General features: G+C 34.9%; 1 protein-coding gene across 1 annotated transcript; it reads right to left on the bottom strand.

Annotated features, from left to right (window-relative positions):
• Positions 1–12156: 12156 nt before the first annotated feature.
• LOC110698953 (F-box/kelch-repeat protein At3g23880-like) lies at positions 12157–13377 on the bottom strand. Its single transcript, XM_021876457.1, has one exon. The coding sequence runs from the start codon at positions 13375–13377 to the stop codon at positions 12157–12159; it is 1221 nt and encodes a 406-aa protein (XP_021732149.1).
• Positions 13378–14603: the final 1226 nt, after the last annotated feature.

The following is a 14603-nucleotide window of genomic DNA, read 5'->3' as shown; positions in this document are numbered from 1 at the left end:
CTTTCAACGCTAGATCAAAAACTGGCCTACAAAATGAAAAGACCCAAAAAAAAAATACAAAAATATAGTTAAGTTTGAATTATAAGATTGGGAGTTTAGAATTGATTGAATTTTAGATGAAATTAGTGAAGAATTTGCGATTAAATTAGTACCTGAAGAGTAATGGCGCATATTAAGTGGGTTGATCGGATGAGAAATGAAATTGCTGAATTTGAGGATTGAATGCAAGGGTTAGGGTGGCGGCTTGTAATGAAAATGATAGTGACAGAGGAAAGAGAAAGACTATTTATATTTTTTATGTTGTTTTTTGGATTAGGGTAGAATAAGGGCAAGTTTGTAGACTAGACAGGACCTAGTACGTCACTGCTGACGAAATTATAAAAATGTATATTTCCCTTCATTATTAAGGAATGTATTAAGAAAATGGATATTTCCCTTCCCAAAAATAAAAAATAAAAAATGTATATTACACACAACAAAGTCTAAAAAATGAGTAGTGTGAAATGTGTGAATTATAAATATAGAAGATTGTATTGCTTCTTATAGGACAATAATAAAACTGCTTTTTGTGAAAATAATTTAATATAGCTCTCGATGGTGTCAAGAGGTAAATAATTTTTTTTTTATTTTGTTATAAAATCCGTGGTTGTATTGCTTTTCTAAGATTTTGATTAAATTGCATGTTAGTAATTTAGAGTGTATGAATGGGGAGAGCCCTCTACAAGGGGTGTCGCGCCTGCGGTTGTCTGGGAAGAGCCCTCTCCTAGGGCGTGGCCAGCCTTCTCCAGATTTCAAAGAATGAAATCCAATTCGTTCTGTCCGCGCCCGTAGCCTGGACCGCCGCGCCCGCGGCCCGCGTCGTTAGTTTGCGGTTTTTCGTTCTTTTTAATCAAAAGACGGATTGTGAAAAAAAAAAAAAAAAAAAAAAGAAGGATAGACAATTTTTCCTCTTCTCTCCGATTTTCTCTCTTCTCTACACTTTTTCTTTGAAGAAACTTGCAATCTCTTCCTTGAAATCTCTATCAATTAAGTTTATTTTTGAGAGTTATCATCTAATTACGATTCTTAGTGCTAAGATCGTAGTGTTGTCTTTTGTATCTCAAAGAGAATTTCTGGTAAAAACCCAAGCACAATTATGGGGGAAATTAATCTCTTCAGGAAAGTGTTTCACATGCCTAAGACAAAGTATCAAGGTTAATTTGAGACTCACATGGTCATTGAAATTCTCATGTTCATGTTCGTTCAAAAGGCTTGGAAGTGAGGCAAGTTTGTAATCTTTCATATTAGTTAATTTCATTGTAATTTCTGTAATTCTTTGAATTAGTAGTGCTTGGTTTGAATACAATTGGTTGTATTGATTTAATTGTATAATTTTATTGTAGTTATACACTGTTTTAGGTTTTGTTCCCACATTTGTTTGTATTTGATTTATACTAGAAAACCTAACATTGCATTGCATGCTTATGAAAGGAAACAGACATCGTTCTCGAATGTGTCAAAATATATCTCAATCTATTAAATAAGCTAAGGGAAGGTTGTTGTGTTCCCTTGAAATGACCTTAGTACCCCGGCTTATACTACATAGTAAAAAATGGCTAAAATAAAACTACTTTGTCTTCTATTATAATCAAATAACTTTCAAAATCATATACTATCATAAATTTTCCAAACAATTATCATAACAAATCAATCCCCAGGCCAATCCATGAAATCACAAAATTCTAGTTATACCTCACTACCATTAATAAACATCGAGGTTTCTCCTTGTTTTATATTATACGCATCTATCGTTGCCATTTATATCCATCTAAAAAGGAAAAAACATAAGAATTTATGTCACTTTTAATAATGTCATAATTAAATGTAAGAATGTGTAGATTATGTTTTAAAATTTGCGAATTTATTATTTTGCTAATAGATTGTTAATAAAAGTGCGAGCTGTGAAAATAGAAACTTCTATTAATAGTGTCACAAGGTAAAAAATTTGTCAACCAAGCTACGAATGTATGACTATATTTTTTTTTCCTAAAACATTCGTAATGCATGATCCCAATATTGCAAAGACGTAATTGTGTTTAGAGTGAGTAGTAAATTTAGCTGCCAAATAAATTTGCTTTTCTAAAATAATGATAAATAAAAGCGCAGATTGTACAGTGAAATTAAAGGAGTTTCTTATTGTGAAAATACATGGATTGCTCTCGATAATGATAAAGGTAAATATATAATTGTTGGAATAAGTTAAGAAATTCAGGGTTGTTTTGCTTCTTGACGTGATGAAAGTTGCTGGAACATCAACCCAATAACCAGTTCCTCTGGAATCTGGAGGAAGCCCTCTCCTTAGACCTCAGTGCTACTTTGGATCAGGAAGAATTATATTGGTTTACCAGGGCCAGAGAGAGCTAGCTTCAAGGAGAGGACAGGAACTCCAAATTCTTTCATCTCTCTGTCATCATGAGGAGATCCAAGAACAGGATTACCTCACTTGAATCCTCAGCTGGACAGACTATTGATGATCCTTCTCAACTACAGTCACATGTCCAACATTATTTTCAAAATCTATTCTCTTCCTCAAGGGATTCTATGCCTTGGTTCAGAACAAATGGAAGCATCAACTTAGCCATGGTCCCTACAATGGATGAGTTGAAATTTGCAGTGTTCAAAATTGGGGCTTTGAAAGCTTCTGGATGGGATGGTTTCCATACCTTATTCTTCTAAAGGCACTGGGAGACAATCAGTCCTGATCTCCTTGCCCAAATCTCTTCCATCTTTTCTCAAAAGCAGATTCCTCTAGAGCTGAATAAAACTACTATCACTTTGATTACAAAAGTGAGTTCCCCTCAGACTATAAAGCAATTCAGGCCTATAAGTTTGTGCACCACCACTTATAAGGTTGTCACCAAAATCTTGGTCAATAGACTGAAACCCCTTCTCAACTCCATGATATCTCCAAATCAGAATAGCTTTCTCCCAAGAAGAGGGACAAAGGTGAACTATATTGTAGCCTTTGAAATTCTTCACTCTAGGAGAATCAAGAAGGGAGCCAAAGGTTACTTTGCCATTAAGATTGATTTAAAGAAATGACTCCCTGGAGTGGGATTTCATCATTAAAGCTCTCTGCCACCTTGGCTTTGATGAGGACACAAGACAAACTTATCATGAGTTGTGTATCCTCTACCTCTTCTTCTGTCATGGTCAATGGTAACCCTACACCTTTCTTCAATTCTTCAAGGGGAATCAGGCAGGGAAATCTAATATCCCCTATTTATTTATCCTATGTATGGAATTATTCTCAAAGATGATTGCTGATGCATGCTCTTCTGGGAGTTGGGACCCCATCTTCATTCCTAGATCTTCCCTCTCTATCTCTCATCTACTATTTGCTGAGGACATCCTGCTATATGGGGTTGCAAACCCTCAAAATGCAGCATATACTATGCAAATACTGGATGACTTTCACTCTCTTTTTGGGTTGAAGATGAACCCTGCTAAAAGCAAGCTCTATTTCTCCAAAAATACAAAATCGGACATCATTTCCCAAGTTTCCTCCACCTTTGGGGTTCAACAGACCCCTGATCTTGGAACTTACTTGGGCTTTCCTCTCTGTGACAGAAGGCCTTCCAAGGCTGCTCTCTCTCACATCATCTAGAAGGTGCAGGGGAGACTTATCCAATGGAAGGCTAAGTATTTATCCAAAACTGAAAGGACTGTTTTGATTAACTCAGCCCTCCATCCTTCTCTACTCTATGCAATGCCTTGCTCTGCAGAAGCCTATTCTAAAAGCCTTGGACTCCTGTGTAAGAAACTTCTTCTAGGGCTCCAAGAAGCTAACTATGGTGGCTTGGCAGAAAATTTGTGCTCCTAAAGATCTTGGGGGTTTGGGTATTAGAAGTAATGCTATAGTCAATTCTGTCTCTATGGCCAAGCTATGTTGGACAATACATTCATATGACAATCTTGCTTCCAAAATCATCTTTCATAAATATGTGGCCAATAGAGAAACACCTAAAAAGTTCAGTCAAGGATCTTATATCTGGCAAGATATGGGAAAAGGGTGGAACTTATTTAATGAGACAGCTGCTTGGGTGGTGGGCAGGAACTCTAAGCTGTCTTTCTGGTTTGATTCTTGGTGCTCTCTAGGTATTCTTAGGCCTCTTATTCAAGGTCTTCTCTCCCCATCTAACGAGGGCTTGTGTGTAGGACAGGTGGCTAGACAGGGAAAGTGGGACTTCTCTGTTATCTCCTTCCAACTCCCCCCATTAATGCTGAAAGTCATATGCTCGGTGAAGATTTTTAACTCTTCCCAGGACCAGCTCATCTGTGCTAATGTAAGTGGAGAATCCTTCCAAGCCACTACCCTTTACAAGAACATCTGGCTAGCCTAAAACCCCTTGGCCATCCAAAATGAATTCCAGGGTATAATTTGGAATGCCCAAATCCCTCCAAAAATCAAAACTTTCTTCTGGAAAGCTTGTCATAGACTCATAGTGCTATACCCACAAGAGAAGCCATTCATATTAAAGGTCTGCCTCCCCCCCCCCCTACTTGCCCCTTTTGTCAAACAGTTAATGAATCAACCTACCATGTTTTAAGACATTGCACCAGAGCTTTGGAGGTTGGATTTTATTGATCATCCTCAATAGGATGATGGACTTCAATTCAAGGAGTGGATATATCGATCTCAATCTTTCATCCCCCCTAACCACTGGTCATACCCCATGGCCAGTTGTTTTTTTCTTCTCCTGCTGGACTATATGGAAGAGAAGAAACTCCTGGGTCTTTAACCAAAAAAAGATGCCTTAAAATCTGTTAAGTGGCTATCTACAAAGTTCTTCTATGCTCAACCTTTTCTTTACCCCTAAACCCTTTAGCCAAACTAACACATCCCTACCAAAACACTCAGTTCATAATTAGAGTAGATGCGGCTTTCAATCCCAACTCTCTTGAACTAGGAATAGTTGTTATATGCTACACTTCTTCTCAGGAGTGGAAAGGGGGTTTCATTATGAAATCCACTATGGAGGATGCCAATTCAGCTGAATTTCTATCTGTCATTGTGATTTAGCTTGGATCAAACAGAGAGGATGGAAGGATGTCACTGTCTTCACTAATTCTAGGACTATTGTAAATGGTATTGGTGATAAGTAAACAATCAAAGACAAATATATTAACCTGTCTATTGTTTGCAGGGAGTTCATATCAAAGGGGAGGGTGAAGAGTATTCAGTGTCTCCCAAAAGAAGTAGTTTAGCAAGCTCCTCTCATGGCACACCAAGCTGGTTGGTGCCTGGAAGAAATGATGTGCTGTGGAATATAGCTGCAAGCCCATTCTCTGATTGTAATAGAACTAGTATGAGTAGTATTATCAACTTACTATTTGAACCGTTTATGTTTTCATGTAATTCTGATGGCTTCCTTGTGACATGTGACATTGATTGTAATGTATTTTCTAACCTACTTCATGAGGACTAAGTAATCTATTGCACCTCTTTAACAAAAACAAAAACCAAAAAAAAAAAAAAACAAAAAAAAGTGTACATTATAAAAGGAAAAGAAAATCGATTGCATGTTCTGAACAGTGTTGATATGTAAATAATGCGTACATTGAGCTGTTAAATTTGCGCATTTGTTTGCATCAGAATGATAACAATGCAAATCAAGAAAGGAAAACAAATTGTTACTCTTAATAATGTCAAAATTAAAGATTTGAGTATTGTATAGTGTCCTAGAATTAGTGATTGTATTTACGCTGAAAAACATTGTTAATAAAAATGCAGATTGTGAAACCATATAAATCTATCAATAGTCTTAAGAGGAAAACGATGTGCCACCAAGTGTATATGAATTTATGACTATTAATTTCTAAGACATGGACGATGCAAAATCTCAATAGTGCAAAGACGTAAAGTACTTGTAAAATAAGTCATAAATAAATTAGCATCCGTATTTGCCTTACTAAAATAATAATAAATAAAATCACATATTGTGCAGTTAACGGAATTGCATATTGCGAAAATAAATGGATATTGCTCTTAGAGATGATGGGTTTTTAGGCAGGTGTATGTATGAGATTGAGCGGATGTATTCGAGTGAAGCGTCATCTAACTTAAATCGCCAATCTATTGTCATTTCTACTCTCAATTGTGTCAGATCAGGAGGATTAATTAATAAAACAAAGACTAATATGAGTTAATTAGATATGTGAAACTGGTAACCTTTTTATTTCAAAACAAAAATTTCATAAAAAGGAGTAGATATATATATACCAACGAGCTAATAAGGTAGTTACTAAATATCAATAGAATAGTTTATTTAGTGTTCGGATACATTCCAATATCTTGAGGGCAATGAAATCGCTGATAAATGATTTACATATCTAAAATTTACCTATGTCACACATCAAAATAAGAAACATCGATTATCATTGTCTTCATCGTCTAAACGTTGTGAATCCCAGTATCATCAATAATCGCCTTATTGCTATCAACAAACGTCGAGGTTTTTCCTTCATATATTAACATCATTACATATTACATATTTATATATCAAAGTTGCCTTATTCCATAACCCAGTGTTCAAAGGATCGGATACACAACATGTAACGAATTCTTAAATAACATCATACATTATCTTATGATTATCAATAGATGATACATACCTAACCAAATCTGACACACTAACTAAATCCGCAACTGAATGTTTCAATCTAAAAACAATAAGTAGAGCGAACTATAAATACTAATTTTGAAATTATAATGGTACAAAATAGTAGATTCATTGGTTGAGAAGCTAGATAATTTACAAGAAGGGTAGATAGGTAGAAAGGCTTATGGGCATTGGTATGACTTCTTGTGTATGTATGCCTTGATTGAAATCTGCACATGACCTATTTATAGTTGAAGATAATGAATCTTGGAAGAAATGTCTAACATATTCTAGACTTTCCTTCATCAATCTAGTAGCCATAATATTCTAAAATATTCACGAGCCATATATTATTCTAATTGCTTTCAATGTCAAAAATTCTCTAGAACAATTAAGTAGATAATTCTAGAGAAAATTTAAGCATGAACTAACCTTGCTTAATTTTTCTGTAAGATTCTAGAATATGTATAAATACTCCACCCAAACAATGGGCCTATAAAATTTGGGCCACACCCAACACATAGAATGACACATTCTCAATAGTATCAAGTGGATAAATTAATTAATCAAACAAGGACTAATATATGGGCTAATTTTAGATATGTAAAATATTGTCAACCATTTACTATGAAACATATAAATTCATAATAGTATCAGATGCATGCCAACGAGCTAACCTATTTACTAAATATCAATTTATTCAATATTTGGATGCATACCAATCTATTGAGGGCAAATGAAGTCAGTTGATAGATGTTCAGGTTTTAGCCATCTTTTTTACTGCATCCAAAGATAACCTCTATCACAATAAGATAATAATAAACATGTAAATTTTTTCCAAAACAACAGTACTCCAATCGATTTTTCAATTAATTTTACGCGGCTAACTAAATCAAGAGATAATCTCTATTACAAAGGTAGCATAATAATGCCTGGATTATGACTAAGCAATTACAAACAGTAAAATTAAACTAATAATGAGCCTAAAAAAGCAACTAAATATTACAATGACACAAACTAAACCGTACACTGAATGATAATTTATTGGCTCTTAATTAAGTCCCTTTTACTAATCAATATCCACTCTCACGGCCAATTAATCAGCCATCTTGATTCTCTTGCAACAAGTATGGATCAAAAGGCGAAAAAAGACTCTCGGAATAGCCCGATGTAACCGCTGAAAAATAGCGACATAAGCTTCCTCGTTCTTCTGATTCCCAAACAATGGTACCTTCATCGGGTTGTTCTTGTTCTTGTGATGATACCTGGCTAAGCTCGTGTAGCATAAGCCGAAGAGATTGAGAAGATAAAGATAAAGATATGTTACTCACCAAACACTTTCCTGTCTCAAATAAATACACAAAATACGCTCCAATATAAGTGAGAGATAATACTCTCTCCCACGAAACCATTTCCTCCGCATCCTTATCATCATCACTAGTTAACTTCATCAAAAAAACATTAGTCTTATTACCACCATTTCCAATCAAACACAATGCCAAGCTCCCATTCATCTTAAATAATTTCGCGATTTCCCAATCTTCTCTATGTACAATTGGGACAAACATCATATCCCCTGCTATTAAATCCATCCCAAAAAGGAAGATTTCCTCATCATCTATTTCATTGAACAAACATTTCGGAGCCCAATAAATAGTATCATCAACAAACACTTTACTACTATCAACAAACGCCGAGGGATCTCCATAATATTTTTCCATCGTTTCATAATACTCATCTAATAAAGCCCATTCGGTCCATAACCCGGTCTTAAAAGAAAACATAAGAGCATGTAACGAATTCTTATAAAACATCAAACACCCTATCTTATAATCACCAATTAACGATACATAATCAAACCCGACATACTTCATTTGATAATCATCTACCTTATCAAGAGCCACTGGACCATTAGTATCGCGACATTGGTTTGTCACAGGGTTCCAAACATATATGCGCATAGTTTGTTCGTTATACATGCACAATAGGACATCACAATAATCCACCACACCAGTATTTAGAAGATTAAAATTACGCGGAAGATATTTCTCCCTCAATCCAACAAATTCAGTTAAATTGTACTTTTCATCAAAAGATAAATAATACTTATCTTCGTTGAGAGTATTACGCTGGTCCTGAACAATGAGGGTTTGATCGTTCAAAGACGACCGGAATTCGAATTGTTGTTTTGCGAATTCACGACTCGATATCATGGAAAACCATCCTTTGGAAACACATTAGAAGCGAATTAGAGGTTTTAGCGTAAGTCTTATCAGGATGTTTTCCTCGATGAGATGATCCGGAAGAGTTGCGTGTGTCGGTTCATATTCCGATTTCTTTGCTGATGTGTTGTTCATCATCTTGCAACGCCGGATCAAAAACTGGACTAGAAAAATGAAAACACACAAATAATAAAGGATTAATTAAGTTTGAATTATAAAATGGGGATTTTGAATTGATTAAATTATAGATGAAATTAGTGAATATTTCAGATTAGATTAATACCTGAAGAGTTTTGGCGCAGATTAAGTGGGTTGATCGGATGAGAAGAGAGAATGATGAATTTCAGGTTTGTATGCAAGGGTTAGGGTGGCGGCTTGTAATGAAAGTGACAGTGACTGAGGAAAGAGAAAGACTATTTATATTGTTGGTCAATGGTCAAGTCAACTTTTTTTTTTTGTTGTTGACTTGTTATTTTGGGATTAGGGTAGAATTAAGTCAATGGATTTTGCCCACAACAATGTCTGAATAATGTGGAGAAATTATAATTATAAAATCCGAGATTGCATCTTCTAAGATAATATTAGAACGGTATATTATGAATAAATGGATATTGCTCTCAACAGTGTCTGAAGGTAAATAATTTGTAAAATGAGGCATTAAATCCGTGATTGCATTCAATTTGTATATATGTACTGCTTCTCTAAGATTTTAATAATATTTCATGTTACGAAAGCTAATGAATAGAATGATTCACAAAATTGACAATTTGTTTTCCTCTTTAAGACAATGTTGAAAATACGGATCACTATTAAATACGTTACTAAATTTTCATATTTAAGAAAACTAAGGTAGTACTAATTAAATGTGCAATCTAAAAAATGGCGAGTTGCAATAAAATTTAAACACGTTCTAATAATTCATAGTGATTTTCACAGGTACGAGGAAGGGAATTTTAATGACATTAATAGCACATACTAATAATTCAGAGTGATTTCATAGGTATAAATTAAATAAACTGTCTCAGTTATTTATGATATATTTGTGTTAATTATGCGCTGCGACACGACTAAAAAACACAAGTTTATCTATTTTGAGAAAGACTAATCTATCTTTTGGTTACTTTAATTTTTGTTATTAACAAGAACAAAAATTTGGTAAAAAAATTGATCTTAACCGACAATTTAACACAAAAATTAAATTGAAGAGACATTTGCTCCAAAAAAAATATACTGCATTATTTTCAGAAAGCTCCTTAAATGCGTAATTTAATTTAATTTTGTTTTTTCAATAATTTTTCCCGTTTTAAGTTTTCGAATTAATATTTTATCTCTTATTATTTCTCTAATTCCATAATTACCAAATTTTTTTCCAACCCCAATTTCCATTTCGTGAATAAGGGGTTGTAAAATTAAGTGGAAACATATAACCCTTTTTCCTCCAAATTTTTTGCTCAAAAAAGGTTCAGTAATTTAAGGCTAGGGTCAGTAATACAACCACGAAAAAAAATTTAATTCAGTATTTGCAAGTAGCTATTAAAAAAAATTAGACATATCTAGCCGAACATTGCATGGGATTATTTTTATTAGGGAAGTGTGGAATGGGAAAATTCTTAATAAACTATCGCCAAAATTATATTTTACCACGTTGTTATTGGGGGTCAATTTTTTACCAATCCGGTCAATTGGCCAAATTTAGAATGTATATTATTAATGTATTTTTTAGGTTATCTAGCCTTAATTGAAATCATTTAAACTAGTTGAAATTATATAAATAGAGATAAGAGAGGGGTAATAATAACATAACTAACTTGTATTCAATATATATATATATATATATATATATATATATATATATATATATATATATATATGTATATATATATATGTATATATATATATGTATATATATATATGTATATATATATATATATAGCAAAACTTAGCTAAAAGTAAGTAACATGATCCCATGATCATAATCTATTATGCCTAACATAAACCCACTAAACTCACTATTATTATGACTCCACTAACACAAACTAATTACTTAGGAGTTAACTAACTACTAACAATTTGAAGCAAATATTTCAACAGAACTAACATGAAATCATTTTAAGTTTTGAACTAGCCTAAATACATGTACATGGCGCTAATGAAAATTTTTACGAATTCATGGAATTAAATATCTGTCTTCTTTTAGTAGTGATAAAGTAGGCCTAAAATCTCTCAAGCACCAACTAATACAATAGCTGGGCCGCTTGCAAATTTACACCCATGTAGTAGTATATATCTATGATCGATACTCTCGTTTTGTTACAGATTTGATATTGGAGATTTAGGTGAAGAAATTATAGTGATTTATTCTCCAATTGGTATTACTAGTCTGTTATTTAGTATAAGCTAAAAATTACACATTTCTAACGAAGAATTGTTATCGTACGTAATTTCAGGCCAAGATGTTAATTGTTGTTATCTATCATGATTCATGATACATAAACTAGAGAAGTATATATATGGAACCAGACACGGCTATTTGCTATGGACTCGAGTCCTTGTGGTAACGTTGCCCTGGACTTTCACGTTTCAAAGATCCATTCTTGAAAGGTGTAACACAAGACCGATTATATTCCCATAGGCACTTAGAGGGGATTACGTACTCAACTAGATATAAGTAGTACTCCGTAGTAGAAGTAGTAAGATCACATCAAATTCTTTTGGCTGGTATGTTTTATCAGCATGCGTGATTAAGTTATTTAAATGTCCATTAACTAATATTTCATCCTAGTAACTTAAGGTGTACTTAAGGCTAAGCTTAATATAAGTAACATATAGTGTATGCAAAGAAAATGTTACGGAGTATATGAGCATACTTTATTACATTATAACATTGCCTAAATTAATGGTAAAAATTGTTCAATAACTCTGCCTCAGAATTTTGATCATAACTACTCTACTAAAATCAATTAACTTATATATTTGGCTTTATGAAAGAAAAATTCCAACTAGGTATCAAAATTTCAACTTCAAAAAGGTAATCAAAGACTCAAAGTATTACAACCAATTTCTCAATTAAGTTTCACACAGCTAAATACAGAAACTATTGAAATTACATAAAAGTAAATGTAGAACTCTGTTTATGAAGCATCAATTGTTTAGAGCTAGAACTCCCAAAGCTAATAAGCCTATAATCGAATACTAGCTGCTACAGTACAATTAGCATACAATTGAGGACAAAATAAAAGCACCTAGAGAATATTACAATGATACATATAATTGTATGCTTGATACCTCGGCTCCTAAGCATGTTCTTCAATTCTTTCTCCAGTCTCGCCACCATCTTCATTCACCACACGCGCAGATATCCCAGAAGGCGAAATGAGACTCTCAGTATAGTTCCACACGTCTGCTATAGCTCTGTGATAGATATTTCCTCTTCTTTGTCGTTGCCAAAAAACGGTAACTTCTACATATTCTGCCTGACTAAGATCAAGTAGCATAAGCTGGTTTGAGTTTTGACTTACCAAACATTTTCCGGACTCAAATATGTAAAGCAAAGTTATGCCTTCCATATTGATTGAGAACGATTTCTCCCAAGAATGCTTGTCACCATTTTTCTTAAAAGTCCAAACATCAGAAACGCGCTTAGCACGTCGTCTTCTACCAACAACAGAATTGCAACACAATGACAAACACCCTTTTATCTCGAATACCTTAGCATCGAAATACCCGGTAAGCAAATTCCCTAATGGGACTTTTGTCAAAAGTCCACTAATTAAGTTCAACCCAACGATATGACTTTCCTTATCCTCATATTCTCTTCTGACTACCGGAGACCAATAAATAATATCATCAACTAACACTGAGTAATAACGTCGTTCTATAGAAAAGAACCCTTTCTCTTCTATGCTAGCCGTTTCTTTCCATTCCCCGGTTTTCAGTGAATAAACACTAACACGACACACACCCTCCTCAGAATGTACTAAACACCCTATCTTATAGTCATCAATAGAAGATATGTAACCAAACCCGACACCGGCAACATCATCATTTAACACATAATTAAATTCAGGACCACCAGCATTGCGGTATTGATTCATTACAGAGTTCCACAGAATAAATTCCAAAACATCGCTATCAAACATGCACAAAAGACCATTACAAGAACCCACGACACGAGCAGCCCGACGAGTATACCTCGGGTCATTGATATTAAGATACTTATCCTCTAAGTTAACAAATTCTTTCATATCGTCGCATTCATCAAAGGATAAATAAGAGCCGCGATTTCGATAACTGAAAAGCTCCTTATAAATAAGGGATTTGGTGTTGGATAATGATGAAAATTTGAGGTGGGTTTTTGCGAATGTGTTACTTGAAATTGTTGAAAGCCAAAATTTTGAAACAGATTTGAAGCGGGTTAAGGGTTTTACCGGAAGTCTCGGTAGAATCATATCTACTGTTACATCATCCGGAAGAGTTGGTAATTCGGATTCTGATTTCGCTGGTGTTTGCTCCATTTTTTTCGCTGATTTTTCTAACTCTTGCATTGGATCGACACCTGAAATTGATGAATATGGAATTGAAAGGAGGAATTTAGTTAGATTAAAAAATTAAAAAATAAAATTAACGTTTTAATTCAATGAAAGTTTAGATAAAAATGGTGATGAATTTGAGATCTGATTAAGTTACCTGAAGGTTTGAAACAATTGCGCAGAAAATTTAGAGCCTTGGATCGGATTGGGGCTATGGAACGAAGGAGGCTTGAAAGATTGAAATGAGAAAGCTGAGTGTGTAAGAAGATAAGAGAAGACTATATATATAGTAGGCCAAGAGCCCAAAGTATTAGGTGGCTCTAACCTAAAGTATCCTTAAGCATTAAGAAAATTAAGGGAAATTCTCAATGGTGACCCCCTACATCTGTAATGCACCAATGGTAACCCTATTGAAAATTAATCATACAAAATGACCTTTTTAAAGAATTTTATCCTAAATATGACATTAAAAGATTTTTATTTAAAAAAAAAAAAAAAAACCAAATAAAAAATAACCAACCAGCCACCTTCACCCAGCCGTTGCCACCTCCTTCACCATCAACTAGCCGGTGCCGCCCCCTTCACCATCAACCAGTCGACAATACTAGCCGCCGCCGCAACCTTCACCTTCAACCAGCCGCCACCACCACCTCTACCCTCATTCTTACCCCAAACCGAAACCCCCCACCAAACCAAGACCCGACACCTCCTTCAGACCCAAAACCAGACCACCGCTCCTCTTCCCACCATAACCCATAACCCTCCCTTTCTATCTCCTCTAAGTCTCCTCTCCGCCAACAACAACCCGAAACCACCCACCTACCCAAATCTGAAAGTGATTTCGGTTCAGGTGGGGGTTACTGGGTTTGGGTTTCGGGCGAGGTTGGTTTCGGTTCAGCAAGTGGCGGGTGAGGGGGAGGGGAAGGGGGCGGAAACTGGTCGGGGTTTGGGGCGTTCGACGATATAAAAGTGGTCGTGGGGTTTGGGTTTGACGGTCTGGGGTTTGGGTTCCGCGATCTGGGGGTCTAGGGGTGGTCATCGTTCCGATTTCGGCGGTCTAGAGGTAGACAGGCAGTAGGTCGCCAGCAGTGAAAGGGAAGGAGGATAGGGTGGCTGGTTGGTGGTGTGGGTGGATGGGTTGGTGGTTGTTATTTTTTAAAAAAAAAATTAACCATAGTTAATTTTAATTAACTATTTAATGAAATAATGTT

This window comes from Chenopodium quinoa, unplaced genomic scaffold (assembly GCF_001683475.1).
Source record: "Chenopodium quinoa cultivar QQ74 unplaced genomic scaffold, ASM168347v1, whole genome shotgun sequence".
NCBI classification, from domain to species: Eukaryota; Viridiplantae; Streptophyta; class Magnoliopsida; order Caryophyllales; family Amaranthaceae; genus Chenopodium; species Chenopodium quinoa.
Note: the sequence above shows the minus strand (reverse complement) of the source record. Positions and strands in the feature narration are given on the sequence as shown.

Bases quoted from the DNA above. Each gene is read 5' to 3' on its own strand.
- LOC110698953 (XM_021876457.1), bottom strand. From the start codon at position 13,377: ATGGAGCAAACACCAGCGAAATCAGAATCCGAATTACCAACTCTTCCG.